At 42.6% G+C, this 14,829-nt stretch overlaps 2 protein-coding genes across 16 annotated transcripts in view; both read right to left on the bottom strand.

The window, feature by feature from the left end:
• eif4g3b (eukaryotic translation initiation factor 4 gamma, 3b) overlaps positions 1 to 10,301 on the bottom strand; it is a 43,873-nt gene extending 33,572 nt beyond the window's left edge. For 10 of the 15 annotated variants that reach the window (XM_080854020.1, XM_080854032.1, XM_080854027.1 and 7 more), the window contains exons 1-3: positions 9,557 to 10,301; positions 5,508 to 5,604; positions 858 to 1,034 (exon numbers count right to left, since the gene is read on the bottom strand). In XM_080854020.1, coding sequence (XP_080710146.1) covers positions 858 to 1,034; positions 5,508 to 5,604; positions 9,557 to 9,717 — 435 coding nt within the window. In that variant the 5' untranslated portion in view covers positions 9,718 to 10,301. The remainder of the gene's footprint in view (positions 1 to 857; positions 1,035 to 5,507; positions 5,605 to 9,556) is intronic. The other 5 variants (XM_080854031.1, XM_080854034.1, XM_080854023.1 and 2 more) reach the window with 1 other exon arrangement.
• A 1,465-nt stretch (positions 10,302 to 11,766) lies between these two features.
• On the bottom strand, positions 11,767 to 12,587 carry LOC308377548 (guanylin-like; the record flags this gene model as incomplete). Its single annotated transcript, XM_080854259.1, has 3 exons — positions 11,767 to 11,831; positions 12,195 to 12,387; positions 12,516 to 12,587. 3 exons carry the CDS (start codon positions 12,585 to 12,587, stop codon positions 11,767 to 11,769), a joined length of 330 nt encoding a protein of 109 aa, XP_080710385.1.
• Positions 12,588 to 14,829: the final 2,242 nt, after the last annotated feature.

The following is a 14,829-nucleotide window of genomic DNA, read 5'->3' as shown; positions in this document are numbered from 1 at the left end:
TCCTTTGGCATCAAATACTGCCATACAAGACAGAAAAAAAATTGCGACTGTAAAAAACTGCTAAACTTACCTGGAGCCAAATCTGCTAGCCACCTAAGTGTTAATTCAACACCAAAACAGTTGCAGACCTCAAACACTGCCTCAAGGGCTGAGTTATGACCAAACTCAAGCCACCGGCCTAAATAAACAGTAGCACAGTACCAAACACTTCTCACAAACTCTGCCTCCACCGTGTTGACATTATGCCTCAAGGCTAATAGCATTGCCGATTTAAGGGACCAGTGTGAACTCACCCTATGTTACCCAATGCAATGTTACACCCAAATAAAAAAAAAAGCCAGTCCAACCAAAGTTAATACTAACAGAAAAAACTTGGTTTCCTACTCATAAGTCTGTGTACACCAAGGATTGCAACCTACCGAACACGCTATAAAAAAAGCATCCTGGACGAGCGCCCCAAACATGTCAGGAACTCCAGTTGCCAACTACACCTGTAAGAAGCTACAACCACTACCACAGGGAATCATTCGCCATCCGCCTTGCTTCAGGTCCTTATCTAGCTAGCTCAAAAAGTAAACAAGAAGCAAGCTGGTGCCCCCTTGAGGATGAGGTGTGTTCATGAAAGTGTACCGTCTAAACTACAGTGCATACTCATTTCTGGCAACACACCCTAACAGAGACACACACACACACGGAAACACACACTGATAGACATCAGACAACAGATGTCCTCAGTAACACAAACACACGGATACACCAACTTGCACAAACACACACACACAGACAGACTGACTGACAGACACACACAGTAACACAGACAGACAGACAGAGCACGGACGCCCGGTGGGCTCACTCACCCCTCCGCCTGCCTCCCAGCTCTTCGGATGGCCATACAGATGCGCAGTGGACACTGAGGACACTGATACCTGAGAGAGGCCGGGAGACGAGGCGTGGCCTGGCGGTGTGGCTGCTAGGTTGGGGTGGGCCTTGCCGATGTCATGTGCTGTGTAGGGGGGGCCGGGAGGTCTCTGGACCTGCAGAACACACAACACAAGGGGAGAGAGGAGTCAACAGGGAGAGGTGGGACACGTACACACACACATACACACCTGTTTGTAGTACACTTTATACCCCCAGTACTCTTGCTTACACACACCTGCCCGCACGCTTTCACGCCCGCCCGCCCACACACACGCACGTGCACCCACGCACACACTTCAAAGGCCTAAACCTCTGGACCTGGGGCACACACAATACTACTGGGGACAGAAAGTGTCAGAAGCCCTGAGCTGCGAAACTACAAAAAAAAATCAGAGCCAAAGTGCTGACTGGACAGAACTCATATATGCCTGGACCTGACTATCAATAGAAATCAATACAATTCAGCTGAGAAACACACACATACAGATGAGAAGATCAGAGAGCATAGCAGCACATAGGTTCTCAATCACACATTCTCTCTCTCTCCCTCCCTCCGTCTCTCACACATATATTCAAACAAATGCGCACATAATCATACATACAGCCTCTTTCACTCACACACACATAGCAGGTAGCAAATGAACTCCTTGACTTACTGCACAGAGACAGCAGTTGGGATTACAGGAGAGAGGAGGGGAGCATTGGGGAAGTGGGAAAGAGGGAGTAAGAGTGTTAGTGTGTGTGTCTGTGTGTGTGTGTGTGTGTGTGTGTGTGTGTGTGTGAGTGTGTGAGAGAGAGAGAGAGAGAGAGACAGACAGAGCCTTACTCTTGGCTGGGGCTGCATGAGGACAGGGCCTCACTGAGTTTCACCCTCCCTCTCTCCCTCCCTTCCTTTCTTTCTTTCTTCTCTTCTCTCTCTCTCTCTCTCCTCTTTTTCCTGGGCAGAGCGCCAGCTCTCTGCTTCAGTTACACATGCTGCTAGTCAGCCATCCACCCTCCACAGACAATCCTGCACTCTGTATGAACAGTCATCCGGTGGAGCTGAGGCCTTTTCCCCCCTCTTCTCTTAACCCTCTTTTCTTTTATTACTCACAGCTTCAACACCAGGCTCCCTGCCTCTTGAGTTTCACCCGATACTCGGTAAATAAGTACAAAGTAAAAGCTGCAAACAGGCCCACTAGGAGAGCGCTGAGAGAGCCACTGCTGCTGCTGGCGGCGCTGGTGCTGCAGCCCTGGGTTGTAAAAGCAGGAAGAGGAATGATAAGCAGATTAACCTGCCCCCCCCTGTGCTAAAGCCGGGTCGTGAGAGGGCCCACACCTGTGCCTCCGTCCGCGCTGCTCGTTAGCACTAGCGGCAGGGCTGGAATTGAAAGGCAGCCAGATGAAGGGATGCTGGTCACCTTCACCTCCTTACTTTGAGCATTTCTTCTCCACATCCCAGCTCTCCTGCAGCATGTTTTTGCTACTTTCTATTAAGAAGCTTTCTATTGACCAGCCGTCTCTGACAGAACAGGGTGAAGCCTCAGCTACACAAATGAATATGTGAGTTTGGGTCGAGATTGCGCTGACTTTCCTTTTTTGCTCTCAAGCAAATCTCTCACATCCAGGTGGAGGTGGACTTGGTAGGGTGACCCACTTGTGGTGGGTGGTGTTAGCGGAATGGATTAAGCAGCTTTATCCGTCAGCCCGGGAGTTTTCCAGGGAAGGGATGGGGGTGGGGCAGGGTGGTGGGTCAGGTGTGGGGTGCAAGGGAGTGGGGATGTGTGAAGGCCAGATCACGGGGACCAGAGCTGTCGCTCAGAGATTGGAGGGAGTGTGTTTGCGTTAGTTTGAGTTTGAGTGTGTGTGTGTGTGTGTGCGTGCGTGCGTGCGTGCGTGCGTGCGTGCGGTTGAGGGAGGGGAGGGCAGGTCTGGGAGTTCAGACCACACAGCACAGGAAACGCCACTGGGGCGAGAAAAGACCAGCTCAACAAAGAGGGGAAAAAAAAGAAATCAAAGTAAACAAAACACAGGCACGACAGTGAAACTGCTCCGCCGCGGCCATATTGAATGGATTGGAATTGCAACCGTTAGAAAGACAGCAAGCCTGCGTTAATTTTTTTTTTTTTTATGCGGAAATAGTTCGTAATTTTCCTACTGCACGCTTTTGACGTGACGCTATCATCAATGTTTTGGGTGGAAGTTACATGTTAGGTCTACAGCCTCATCTCGGAGTTTGTTTGTATACATAACCTCGCTTTCCAGTTTCAGATGGAAAATTGAAGAACTTTCGAAAGGTTTGTGTAACAAAATGTATTCAACTTTTTTTAATAAAAAAAACATTGCATTTCACCAAAGCAAAGCAAAGTTCTAGAGCGCAGGTTTTGGATGATAGAAGTTTGCAAGCAAGCAAGATTTAATCAGTGCTTACTATGGCATAGTTGTTGGTGTAGTCTAATGTTACCGGAGTTGGTTAGCCCACTAGTTTTAAGCCACACCAAATCGACATCAAAGAGCTTGCAGTGCGAAGGACGACTTGTGTCGCCTCACGTTGCCCGTGTCAGCCAAAAAAATTGCACTTGAACACACTGCAAAGACTACAGCCAACGGCCAACTAGGCTGTACGTTCTGCACCTGCACGAGAGGAAATAGCTCTCCATACCAGCAGGTTAACATATTAACACCACTCTCGCTCACAAGAGATAGTTTTGTATAGCTACTTCTAATCAAGAGTATGTCTGAAGCCGAAGTTGCAAATGGGCTGATGTGGTCAGCCCTTGGTCTTTTACTTGAGGATAAACCGCTCTAAATGGGTGAAATCATGGATACTACAGCTCAAGGGGCTTTTCTTAACTTGTGTCGAGAGCTGGAGATAAATTAGCCCGGCCTTCTTTTTAATTCGCTCGGGTCTGTCCTTTTCAGTTCCACACGCTGAATGAATTTATCAATCCAATCACCCAGAGGACAAAACAGTAAAGTAAAGCTGAACAGCCAATCAGAGTGATCTCTCTCACAGACAGGCTCCACCACTAATTCAACTAATTAAATTGGCCAAAAAGCTGCCGACAAGGGTCACACTAGTGTCAACGGGGTTTGGACATGGACACCTCACAAAAACTAGGGGCACACTCACTGATGGCCCAACATTATGTCTCATGGGCTTTAGACAAATTATGAAATAGTTTAATCAGGAAAAAAGAAAATGTGTTCTTTCTTAAATTAAGTTTAATTAAAGTTAATTAATTTAAGTATCTGTTGTTTGCTTTTAATGTGCGGTGAGCAGGATGTCCCATCTTTTTCAGGATATATATACTCATTTATATACTCATATTTTAGTACTTTAGTAAAAGCACATTATTAACGCACTCAAATGTTCAAATGGAAATATTAAGAAACAAGTATTTGATTGTGCTTTATCTACCAATCACATTATAAAAGGGGCTTGTTGATGATGATGATGGTTAATAAGTTGTAGTTTTTTTAATCGTAGGGCTAGAGACATCATTCTTTTTTAAATTTGATACTTTCCAGTAACACTGACATTACATATAAACCCCTCAAAAAAAGTTCGGAAACGTTGTTTCGGTCGATTATTCCTTCCCTTCAATAAAACCAATTGGTATTGAATTTGATATCGTTGGAAAGCCTGATTAGTCACCTTTACAACGACGTACAACCTGTAAGGATTGTGCATTCGTGGAATGAGCAACACAGCTAAATGTGTGGGTAGCGGCCTAACATTTTTTGCCAAAGTGCTGGCAGGTGTATGCCCGTCACAGGTGTGTGACTGGCACCTGAGTGGCACCTAATTGATAGCACTTGTGTGCATGGGTCCTGCCACTTTATTGAGTTTGTGTGTGCTCCAAGCATAAACATGCAAGCATAAACATTCAGGATATTCGTGCAATAGGGCAACTGGAAGCTGGTGTTCCGGTACGCAGAGTGGCAGCATTTTTTTGTGTCAGCCCTGGTACCATTTCCAAACTTAGGACCAAGTTCTGTGAGACTGGTGAAGTCAAAGACAGACCACAAAGTGGCCGTCCCAGGAAGACAACACCCCAAGAAGACCGGTTCCTCACCCTTGCTTCACTGAGGAACCGTAGGCTTTCTTCCTGATTTACAGGCAGATTGACAGGCCTCGTTGTAAAGGTGACTAATCAGGCTTTCGAACGATATAAAATACAATACCAATTGTTATTATTAAAGGGGAGGAATAATCGACCGAAATAACGTTTCCGACCTTTTTTTGAGGAGTTTATATTTAGGAAGTTTTTTTTACATTTTTACTGTCATACCTACAAAACGAACACACAAAACCTCCCCTCCAACTTCCACTTACACCCAAACACCATCACCTCAGTGGAGCCTGAACCCTACTCCACCAGTGCTGCTACGCTACCACATTAATTCAGAATGGGATGTGTATACTCACTCTACTGCTAACGCTATCACATTAATTCAGAATGGGATGTGTATACTCACTCTACTGCTAACGCTTCAACATTGATTCAGAATGGGATGTGTATACTAACTCTACTGCTCTACTCTACTACTACTGCTTCTGCTAACGCTACCACATTAATGTAGAATGGGACGTGTATACTTACGCTGTACACTGCAGCGACTTGCTGCGTGGGGAAGATTCTGTCTTCCAGCGGTTGCTGTACTCTTGGGATCCTGGGGTTGAACGCATTAAGGAAAACTCTGGCGCAAAGATCATTTAAGGCCAAGAACCAATCAAGGTTGGAAAACAGACAAAACATCCAATACAAACACAACATGCCCTGAGCATTTTAGACCTATCCTAGAAAACTTTGCTTTAGTTGGAACATCTAAAAAAAAAAAAAAAAGCAAGTTGGCAAAATGTGCCAAATAACCACAAGGCTAATCATGTCATTTTCGTCTGTTGTTTTCTTCAAATGGTACACATCATTGTCTTTTCAGGGGATTCTTATTACTTTTTAAACTATTTGCTATGAAACTCCATCATATGATGTTATGGCAACACTAAACAATTCACTGGCATCCTTCCTTCCTTAGCACCCAGTCAATGCTTTGAAAGCATCCCTGTTGGTTAAGACAACAGTGGCTGCAGCGTACGGCTGTGCCCCTGAGCAAACAAGCGGAGTGGAGGAAAAGCTGGCACCACTACACAAGCATCAACACAGAGGGGTCAGGGAGCACTCCAGTGCTTAAGTCATCATTCCGCAAAAGTGGAAACTTAGGGGTAGGCTTTTCTCTTCGCCACTTTTTCCACCTGGACTTTCTCTGACTCAATCACTCATCCAAGACTCATTCTCCTACTCTCTACCTCTCACACCTCCTTTCTACCCCCACTCCCTCTCTTTTCTTCTGCTGGTTCAGAGTGTGCGTGTGTTTTTTTCTGCAGCTGTGTGTGCTGAGTGGACAGGAATTCACAATGTTGTCAAGACATGCCTGCTCCCATTAATATATATAAACTGGGCCACACTACAGCACTGGCAGCAGCTACAGTACACCAAGGGATGCTGCAGTGGGGAATCATTCTTCTTCCATTCCCCTTTAAGTCAGGAATTAATGCAATTAATTAAGATCAGATAAAGGGTGAATAGGCTGAACTAAACTAAAAAGCAGATTTCACAAGCATCATGCTGTCGGTGCAGGTGTTTCAAAATGATACATCTCTAACCAAAGGTAAACTGAGAGTAAATGGTAAACTGTCATGACTCGGGCCGATATTAAACTACTCTATTTTAGGCTGTTCCCTTGCCACAACAAAGGGCTACAGGGAACTGAAGATGCCTCTGCCATCTCCAAAGGAGGGTGGGCTAGGCATCCACCCTCTCGGTCCTCAGGACAGACCGGCCTTCACAACTGGGTCTTTGTTGTGAGGGAGAGAGCATAAACTCTTTCTTCCCTCACATTCCTGACTCACGGAGAACACTATGAGCCGAGGAGATGGTATGGCACAGCCGAGTATGGACGGGAGCCAGATATAAGAAGCAAGATTATTGGATTTGGGATTTGCATTTATTTTAGCACAGGTTGCTGAGCTATGACTCTCCCTCCCTCTCTTTCTCTTTCCCTCTCTCTCTCCGTCTCTCACTCTGCCATTTAAGACTGAGCCATAGATAGGTATATAGGTTAATGGTTCAGATATACTTAGGCCCTCCGAGTGTACTGTGTCTATCACCATATCATCTCTATCTACGCAGAGGCCACGGCATGACGCAGCAGCAGGCATTTAGGTAAGATCAGGTGTGGAGGCTATCGCTTCCAGACTGTATACAGACCTTCCAGAATATTGCGACATTCAGCTATTCAATATAGATTAGCCAACTGCCTCCAAACAAATTCAATGCAGTACCTGAATACGAAACTATAGTGAAATGTATAGGAATAGATATAGAATGAACACAGAATTAATGGAAAACACTTTGCTAAGAACTCTCGGAACAGCTCCACTGTGTGGGTATCAAACTTGTTAGATTAGATGAAACTCATCATGTGCTCACGTACAAGCTGTTCAAGGTGGGTCTTGGAGCCCAAATGTGAACTGAAACTTCCAGCAGTGGCCCCAGCCATTGAAAGGTGGTGATCGATGAAGAATCACTCCAAAATCTCAGCCCTGCATTCAAAGAGGTCCAGCCTTTGTCTAGCGCACACACACAGGCTTCCGGACGCACAGAGTGGGCCCACTATTGATGCCAAACGAGGCAAGGCTCCCGACCATTACACTGTATTCTCCAGCTACACTTTACATTACAGGCTACAGGTGAGAAGCAACACAGCCACGAAACCACACCGTCTTTTTTTCTGGTCTAGTTCCTCATTAAAGTCTATGAGTGGTTTACACCAATCCAACAATTTCCTCTAGGGAGTATGAAGGTTCCAAGGAAAACTAAAATAGACACAGCCCAAGTTCAGTGCAAGTTAACAGGAAGCTATAAGGTAAGTTAACATTACCAGTAAGAGAGGTGGGGAATCCCCCACAGTTGCCAAGGAGAAATGGCACACACACAGGGACAAAGTCAGACAGGTCATTGCTCTCAATAAAACAGCTGGTGCATTCACTACTCCCACCCCTTCGTGGTTAAGTCTGTAGTACAGGTTTCAAACCACTTTTTTTCTCCACTGTCATAACAATTTGGCTATTTTAAATTTGTTTGTAAATGCGTTTCTCAATTCTAGCTTGATTTTGAACCCTTTCCTTGTTACTGTAAAAAAGACATCTTACAAAAGTGCCAGAGGCAAATACCACTGAATATCACAGATCTGCTATCTCCATTCATAAAGTTTGGCATTCATTACTAAAGATTACCGGCAGAGTTAAATTCTGTTGTCAGATGCAACTGGATCTAGGATAAGGATTTATCTTTGACTCGAAAGACATATGCATTGTAGATTAAAGAAATGCCAGTCACCTTTCCCACCTAATGTAATGGCATCAGCTCTGTTCAGTTTACGTAAGACCCTACTGAATAATTAAAAGAGATTTAGGATAGTAGCTGGTCTCAAATGTAGGCCTCTAGTCTAAACTAACTACTTGATAACGCTTGAATAGAAGTGACAGATGTAGGATCAATGAGAATGCAACTGAAAACATTTACTGTGTCGAACTTTTACCATAATATCGTATTCACAATGCATACATTGAATAAAATCTAATTGCGTAACTATATAATTACTGGAGAGCCAGTGATTAACTAATTTGTATAAGTGTGCAGAGATATTTTGACAAAGAATCTGTAATCACATATATTCCACATCATGCACGAAAAATCCATGAGCTGTGTAATGACAGAAGTGAAGCCAGACTACAACATCACTTTAACATAGGGGGAGGGCGTGAATGAATATTGCTTTGGAGGCAGCAAGCATCCAACCCGGTGAAAAGTGAAACCTCCAGGCTTGTTCCAAAATGTAGCAACTATCGTGCTAAAACTACACATTATTGTTCACATGATCACATTATTGTATACAATGTATCTATCCCCACCGAATGCTGATTTGACTTCCTTCCTGTGAAGCTTGGCTAAAACAATGTAACTAGTGAGCTCAGAGGATAGCTCACGTCAACTAGATATTTAGCTAGGTGGATTTCCACCCAAATGATTGGCAGCCGGCTAATCATGCTTCAATGACAGACTCCACGTAGACTAATAAACTGCCAGACGCTGACCCGCATCGCCTCTCAAACCACTTCTTGCCCCGAGGCAAAGCTCCATTGCAATATTATGTAGCCAGATTTAAAATGTTAGTTTAGCTGACTAAAGGCTACAGTAGTTTGTTGTGAAGCAAGAGTTATCGAGGCTATCCTGGATTAATCTATTGGCAGCAAGCTAAGCAACGTCCCCCTCCACCATTGAAGGGCATCTCGAAAGATAAACAAGTTATTATAATCAGTTGGTGGGATGCGACAGCTCCTCGTCGGCTTCTTACCTCGCGCCAAGTTTATAAATGTTCACACAGAGGTCTGCTAGTCAATATAAAACACGGTATTTGAGAGAACGCCGCAGCTAACGTAACGTTAGCTTGCCAGCTAATATACACAGATCAACACTTCCAACCGTTCCCTTCAATCCTCTGGGCTATCCCTCTGGTTCGGTATCCAAAAAGTGAAACGGGCAGCTTTTCCCTTTTCAATAGAGGGAGAGCTGTTATGAAGGAAGGATACTGCGTCGGTGGTACTGCAGGCTGCTGCTGAGCGACCCCGGGCCCTGGGAGCTGTACGGTGGTTAGGGTACCCCGTAGCTGACTTGAGGGAGACGGCCCGGTTCCAGGTCCACTTCCTACAGCAGCGGCTGATTTCGGTACCGCTTTCGGCGGCAAACTCATTGCAAAATGTTACAAAATAAAATATGTACAGTAATAAATAGCTAACTAGTTACTTATCTAGTTTAAAAATAATACACATAAAAACTAGCTAGCGAGTTGCGCCAATGCCGGGCCTTTTCTTGTACAAGCAGGTTGCCGGTGGCTAAACGGGATAGAAAAAGCCTTGAAAACTAGCTTAGCTGTAGTTTAGCGAGCTAATGCTAGCTAGCGGTTATTGTGGTTTATCTTCATTTTGGAAGGTAGGGGGCTGTTCCCCCTCCCCGGCCGGGGTTCCCGAGGATCCAGTTCGATTCCCGTTGCCAGGGTATTCTTGACGGTTTCCTCTACGAAAACTAAGTAGAAGCGTTATCCCCGTATGCTATTTTACGAGCCCCTTTTCACTGAGAAGGGAGATTTCGTTCAACATGGCGCTGTGGCCGCCTCCAGCAGTCCGGCAGGACGGACCTTTCGTATAATATCGTGTCGTTTCGGAAGAGCTCGGTCAGCGAACGTTTATGACCTCGAGCTGTGGTGTTACGCTGGAATCAAACACGATAACTCGTAGGAATTATATCAACAAACACCAATTGCAAACTGATGCAACTGAAAATCTTACGGGCTCACACGTTTCTTTTTTTTTTTAAAACGTCCACTGCGCAGGATGAGTGTAGCCTGGGGTGTACTATCAAAAAAGTAAAAGAACAGTGACATCTAGTGGGCTTACACTGGGCGTACTTCTAAAGTTGGTCCTTGGTGGTGAAAGGAGTTGGCTACTATGAATATGACTGGTAATAAACAGTAGTTACCACTGGTGGTAAGTACTAAACACATCCTGATGTCTGTTATTAAAATGAAGAATGATTGTGTATTACGGCAAAACATTTACAAAAACATTACACCAGCTCATTGATTTAATTTGAGAAAAAGGCAAATCTGATCTGTCTGTATGAAAATCCATCATGCATATTATTGTATCAACCCCAGCTAAAAAATTTAAGTAGCACAAATGATGATTTTAGATCTAAATTGTGTGTGTGACCCTTCTTTTCTGATTTAATCTGGGACTGACATAAATGTTGCCACTTTTTCGTCAAAATCTTACTCAGTGTTCAGTGAAGCAGAACAAGTTGCTGTTTTTAGAGAACAAGCACATGTTCAGACAATTTATTTGTGGTACTGCTCAAGAGCATCATTAGTGGAAATTGTTTTAAAATACTTTATTTAAAAACAAACATATTGGAACCCATCTTTATTCCTTGTAGAAATCCTCCTCATGTCACGACAATAGATCTCAGAAGTATAATGTGTGGGTATAATGATGTTTCTCGGCCAAAGACACAGAATATAGGTTCAACCTGGCTGAACAGACTCTCAAAATCAAATGTAAAGCAAAGATTAGTTTGGATTGTGAGCGATCTGTTTGGCTGCACCAAATCATAATGCCATCCTGTTGTGTTCTAGATTTTACATTTTCAGAAATCCTCAACACCACTACGTTACCACTGTTACATTCTCGCACATTGCAAGCATAGTTGGTCAGAATCAGTGATCTTTGTGTTTGTCGCATCTCTTTAGTAACTGAGTATAAATAGGCTGAAGTCAGTGTTTAATCTAGTGGTGGCAAGTCTATTTGTCTAATTGCTTAATCTTTTAAAAGAGGACAATGTCATTTTTCATTTGCGTTTAATTTTTTTCAGAAGTGCAAAATAAAAACTACATACAATAAAATGATAGAAAACAGAAGGTGACAGTAGCAGGTTTCACATAGATATTTACAACCTCCATACAAATACAACACCGAAAACTAATGCCGTGAAAAAAAAGCAGGCAAGAATCTAAATGATTGCTCTTCTTAGAAGTATGCAAGAAAACCGTTAAATATACTTAACACACTTGGAAAGTAACCATAGTAAGAAAGTTACCATAGTAAGCATGTAACCAAGACAATTAGTTTTGAAGTTTTACATCAACAAGAAATTGCTAATTCACTGCATCTGGACAAAATATACTTAAGTATTTCATTAAGAAGTCAAAACATCGGTCTGTAGATATATGTCCATCCTAAGTCATTCAACAGCCGGTGCAGGCAACGTAGGCACAAACCTCACAGACATCCATACGGGTAGTGACCAGTGCTGCCAACAAACAATCAGAGAATATACTTTATCAGCCTTTTTAGAGTGCTACAGTACTGTGAGTTCAGTGCACACTGAATCAGAGAATATACTTAATCAGCCTTTTGAGAGTGCTACAGTACTGTGAGTTCAGTGCACAGTGAATCAGAGAATATACTTAATCAGCCTTTTCTAAGAGTGCTACAGTACTGTGAGTTCAGTGCACACTGTAATCATACTGCCAAGCAGATTAGCAGATGATGATAAAATATGGACTTTCAACACTTTTATGCCTCTCCTGATAAAAAAATGAAGTACATTTCCTCATGCTCTTTAAGCATAGAGTGTATTTGATAGTGTTTATCGGAGAAGGTGTATTTTTACCGAGTCTGGTGAGGGAAGCCCTGGCATCTTTGCTTTGGCACACAGGTTTGAATTCCTCAGGGAAGCCCGGGTTGGTACACATGGCCGCTGCGTTGGTGAGGCCGAGCCGGGGGTTCTGTTTGAATGTTGGCTCCTGGTCCAGAAAACCCTTCAGTTTCTTCACCGCTTCCAGTGGAAAAGAGAATTCTCCCTCCTAAATATTGTATATAAGGACACCCAGTTGAGATGCAATACACACATGAACGCCATAGCCTTTGATTAAAATATGTCATAATAAGCATTATTAAAACATATTAATACTTAGGTTGGCCTTACAATTACCTTGATAACAACATTTTCGGCTGGCTGGTAGAAAAGCACTAAGGCCAGAGCGAGAGGTATTAAAGTCTTCATGTTGGCTGGGTGATCCTTCTCTGAGATGTGTCCCTGGTTTGTGTTGTGGCTCTGCCCTCTCACTCTCCTTTTAAATGCGACGCTCCATACTAATTGGCACATGCTGTTGGATCCCCCTGACCAGTGTAAAGGTTCCTCTAGTCTAGTTAATGATTGTTATCACACAGTGAAAAACAGTCTCACAACATATAGTGTTTCTATAAAAAGAAAGAGATTAAAAAAAATTGTGCACAGTGCACATGATTATTGTGTAATATGATTTGATTGTGCCGCCAGTTAATCCATGCTCTGCCTATGTCAGACTGGGTCAGACTCACGCATTTGTATCAACACAACTTGATAGCATAGAATCTTTCTAGTTCCCTACTTTTGTGCCAGTGTCTGCCCTTCCATCTTAAAATACAAAACCATACGATATGTAAACATTACATATACTGTTATATAGTTAATCTCAAATAGAAACATATTTTGATTTAAAGGAATTATTTGACCATTTACTTTCTTAGTTTACTCAACTGACTATGAAAAATGTCCGTCTGCGACACACATATTATTATTATTATTATTAACGTGAGCTATTACTCTTTCTCTTTCTGCATTAATGGTTGTTATCTCACAAGTCTGTCATTGAATGTTTCTCAAGTAAATTTGATCAAGAAAAGGTTTTGTTGGCCATACTTCACAGAGAAACGTGACTGTGGACCATAGATATTGCCACATAATGCTGTCTAAAGAATTAGAATGTCAAGACACTGATGTCTGCGCTTTTGAAGCACACAGGCCAAAGCTGGTAATATGGGATTAGAAGAGTTTTTAAGTTGTCTGGCAAAGTCCTTTTAAATCCTTAAATGTCAAGTGTCAGACCATGTAAATGTTTCCACGGCAGGGCTCGTCTTAATCAACTTGAATTGTGTAATCATAAGTCTATTGTTGTTACATTCTTATTCTTAAATACCTGCCTTTGCAGTGCTATATAAAAATACACAGGATGGGATAAAACATTTTTTTGTTCAGAACCATAAGGGGGAATATGTTTTAACAGGATATCTGGTTGTCGGTGTCGGTGTCTGTAGTCAGACAAAATTTATGTTATCTACATGCTGTAAATCTGCCATTTTGAACTATTCATAGCCCCAACACAGCGCAAAGGCATAAGCCAATTAGTACTGATTTAAGGCTATTCAGTGCACTTTAAATAACACTGAGGTCTATTTGATTAGTTTCCGAGCCAAAGAAAAATATGTTTTCCCTTTGAAGAGAGCGGCCCAGCGATAACGAAGACAGATTTATTTGATCTTTGCCCTTCGGAACTGGTTAGTAAATGTCAGAGATAATTAAAACTAGCCAACACATTAATCACCCTGGAAGGGTCTCTTGACATGAACTGAGTAAACACACATTGCCAACAGCTATCAGCAATGCCAATGGCAAAAAAGTGAAAAGGAGCATTTTAAGTATTTTAGGTATAAAGGTGCACACTGATAGGTGGATGGGAGTCATGTTAATATGCTGGACAGAAATGTACAAATTAAATCAAACAGCAGGACAGGGACAAATATACACGTAAATACAATATATTCCATTTTTATTATATACACAAGTTATAACACATGTATTTACACAATCACACTCTTAATTTGTACACATTTGTATTTCATTGTTTGATGGTGTTTTGATTAAAAACAATTCTCTTTTATTAACTTGTACGTGAAATGTCATTCCAAATAATCTCTTTGACTTTACGCGCATGTGTGGATAGGTTGGCTTGCTATCCACACCTATAGAAATTGTGTATAGACCTCTTTGAGTTGTAGAGTGGGTAAGAGTGGTTAACAATGAATAACTATCACGTGAAATATATCAAATTTGCGTAAACGTGGTCACTCTGTTCTCTTAAAAAATTCTGATGTTCGGCAATGTGAAACTTTCAGGTCTGCACTCTGACAGCATGATTTATCGTATCTATCATACAAACATGCTGAGGCCAAGGCCTTCCTCCATGTCTTATTGTGTACCTTTCCCCTAGTACTAATGTACAGTTATTTCTTCCTTTTACATATATATATCTGATGATACTAGGTTTTCATAAATGGTTTTCTCATACATTTTCTTTCAAACAGGGTTCCATAATGATAATGAGAACCACTCAAGATTGTGGTTGACACGTGCGAAAGGCACTTTCTCTGACTTAAGACATCTTTCAGAGGCCATAATAAGGCCATATTCCTGCAAAATACCAGGG

Source organism: Sprattus sprattus (genome assembly GCF_963457725.1).
Source record: "Sprattus sprattus genome assembly, chromosome: 16".
NCBI lineage: Eukaryota > Metazoa > Chordata > Actinopteri > Clupeiformes > Clupeidae > Sprattus > Sprattus sprattus.
The sequence above is the reverse complement of the archived record's forward strand: the minus strand, read 5'-3'. Positions and strand labels throughout refer to the sequence as shown.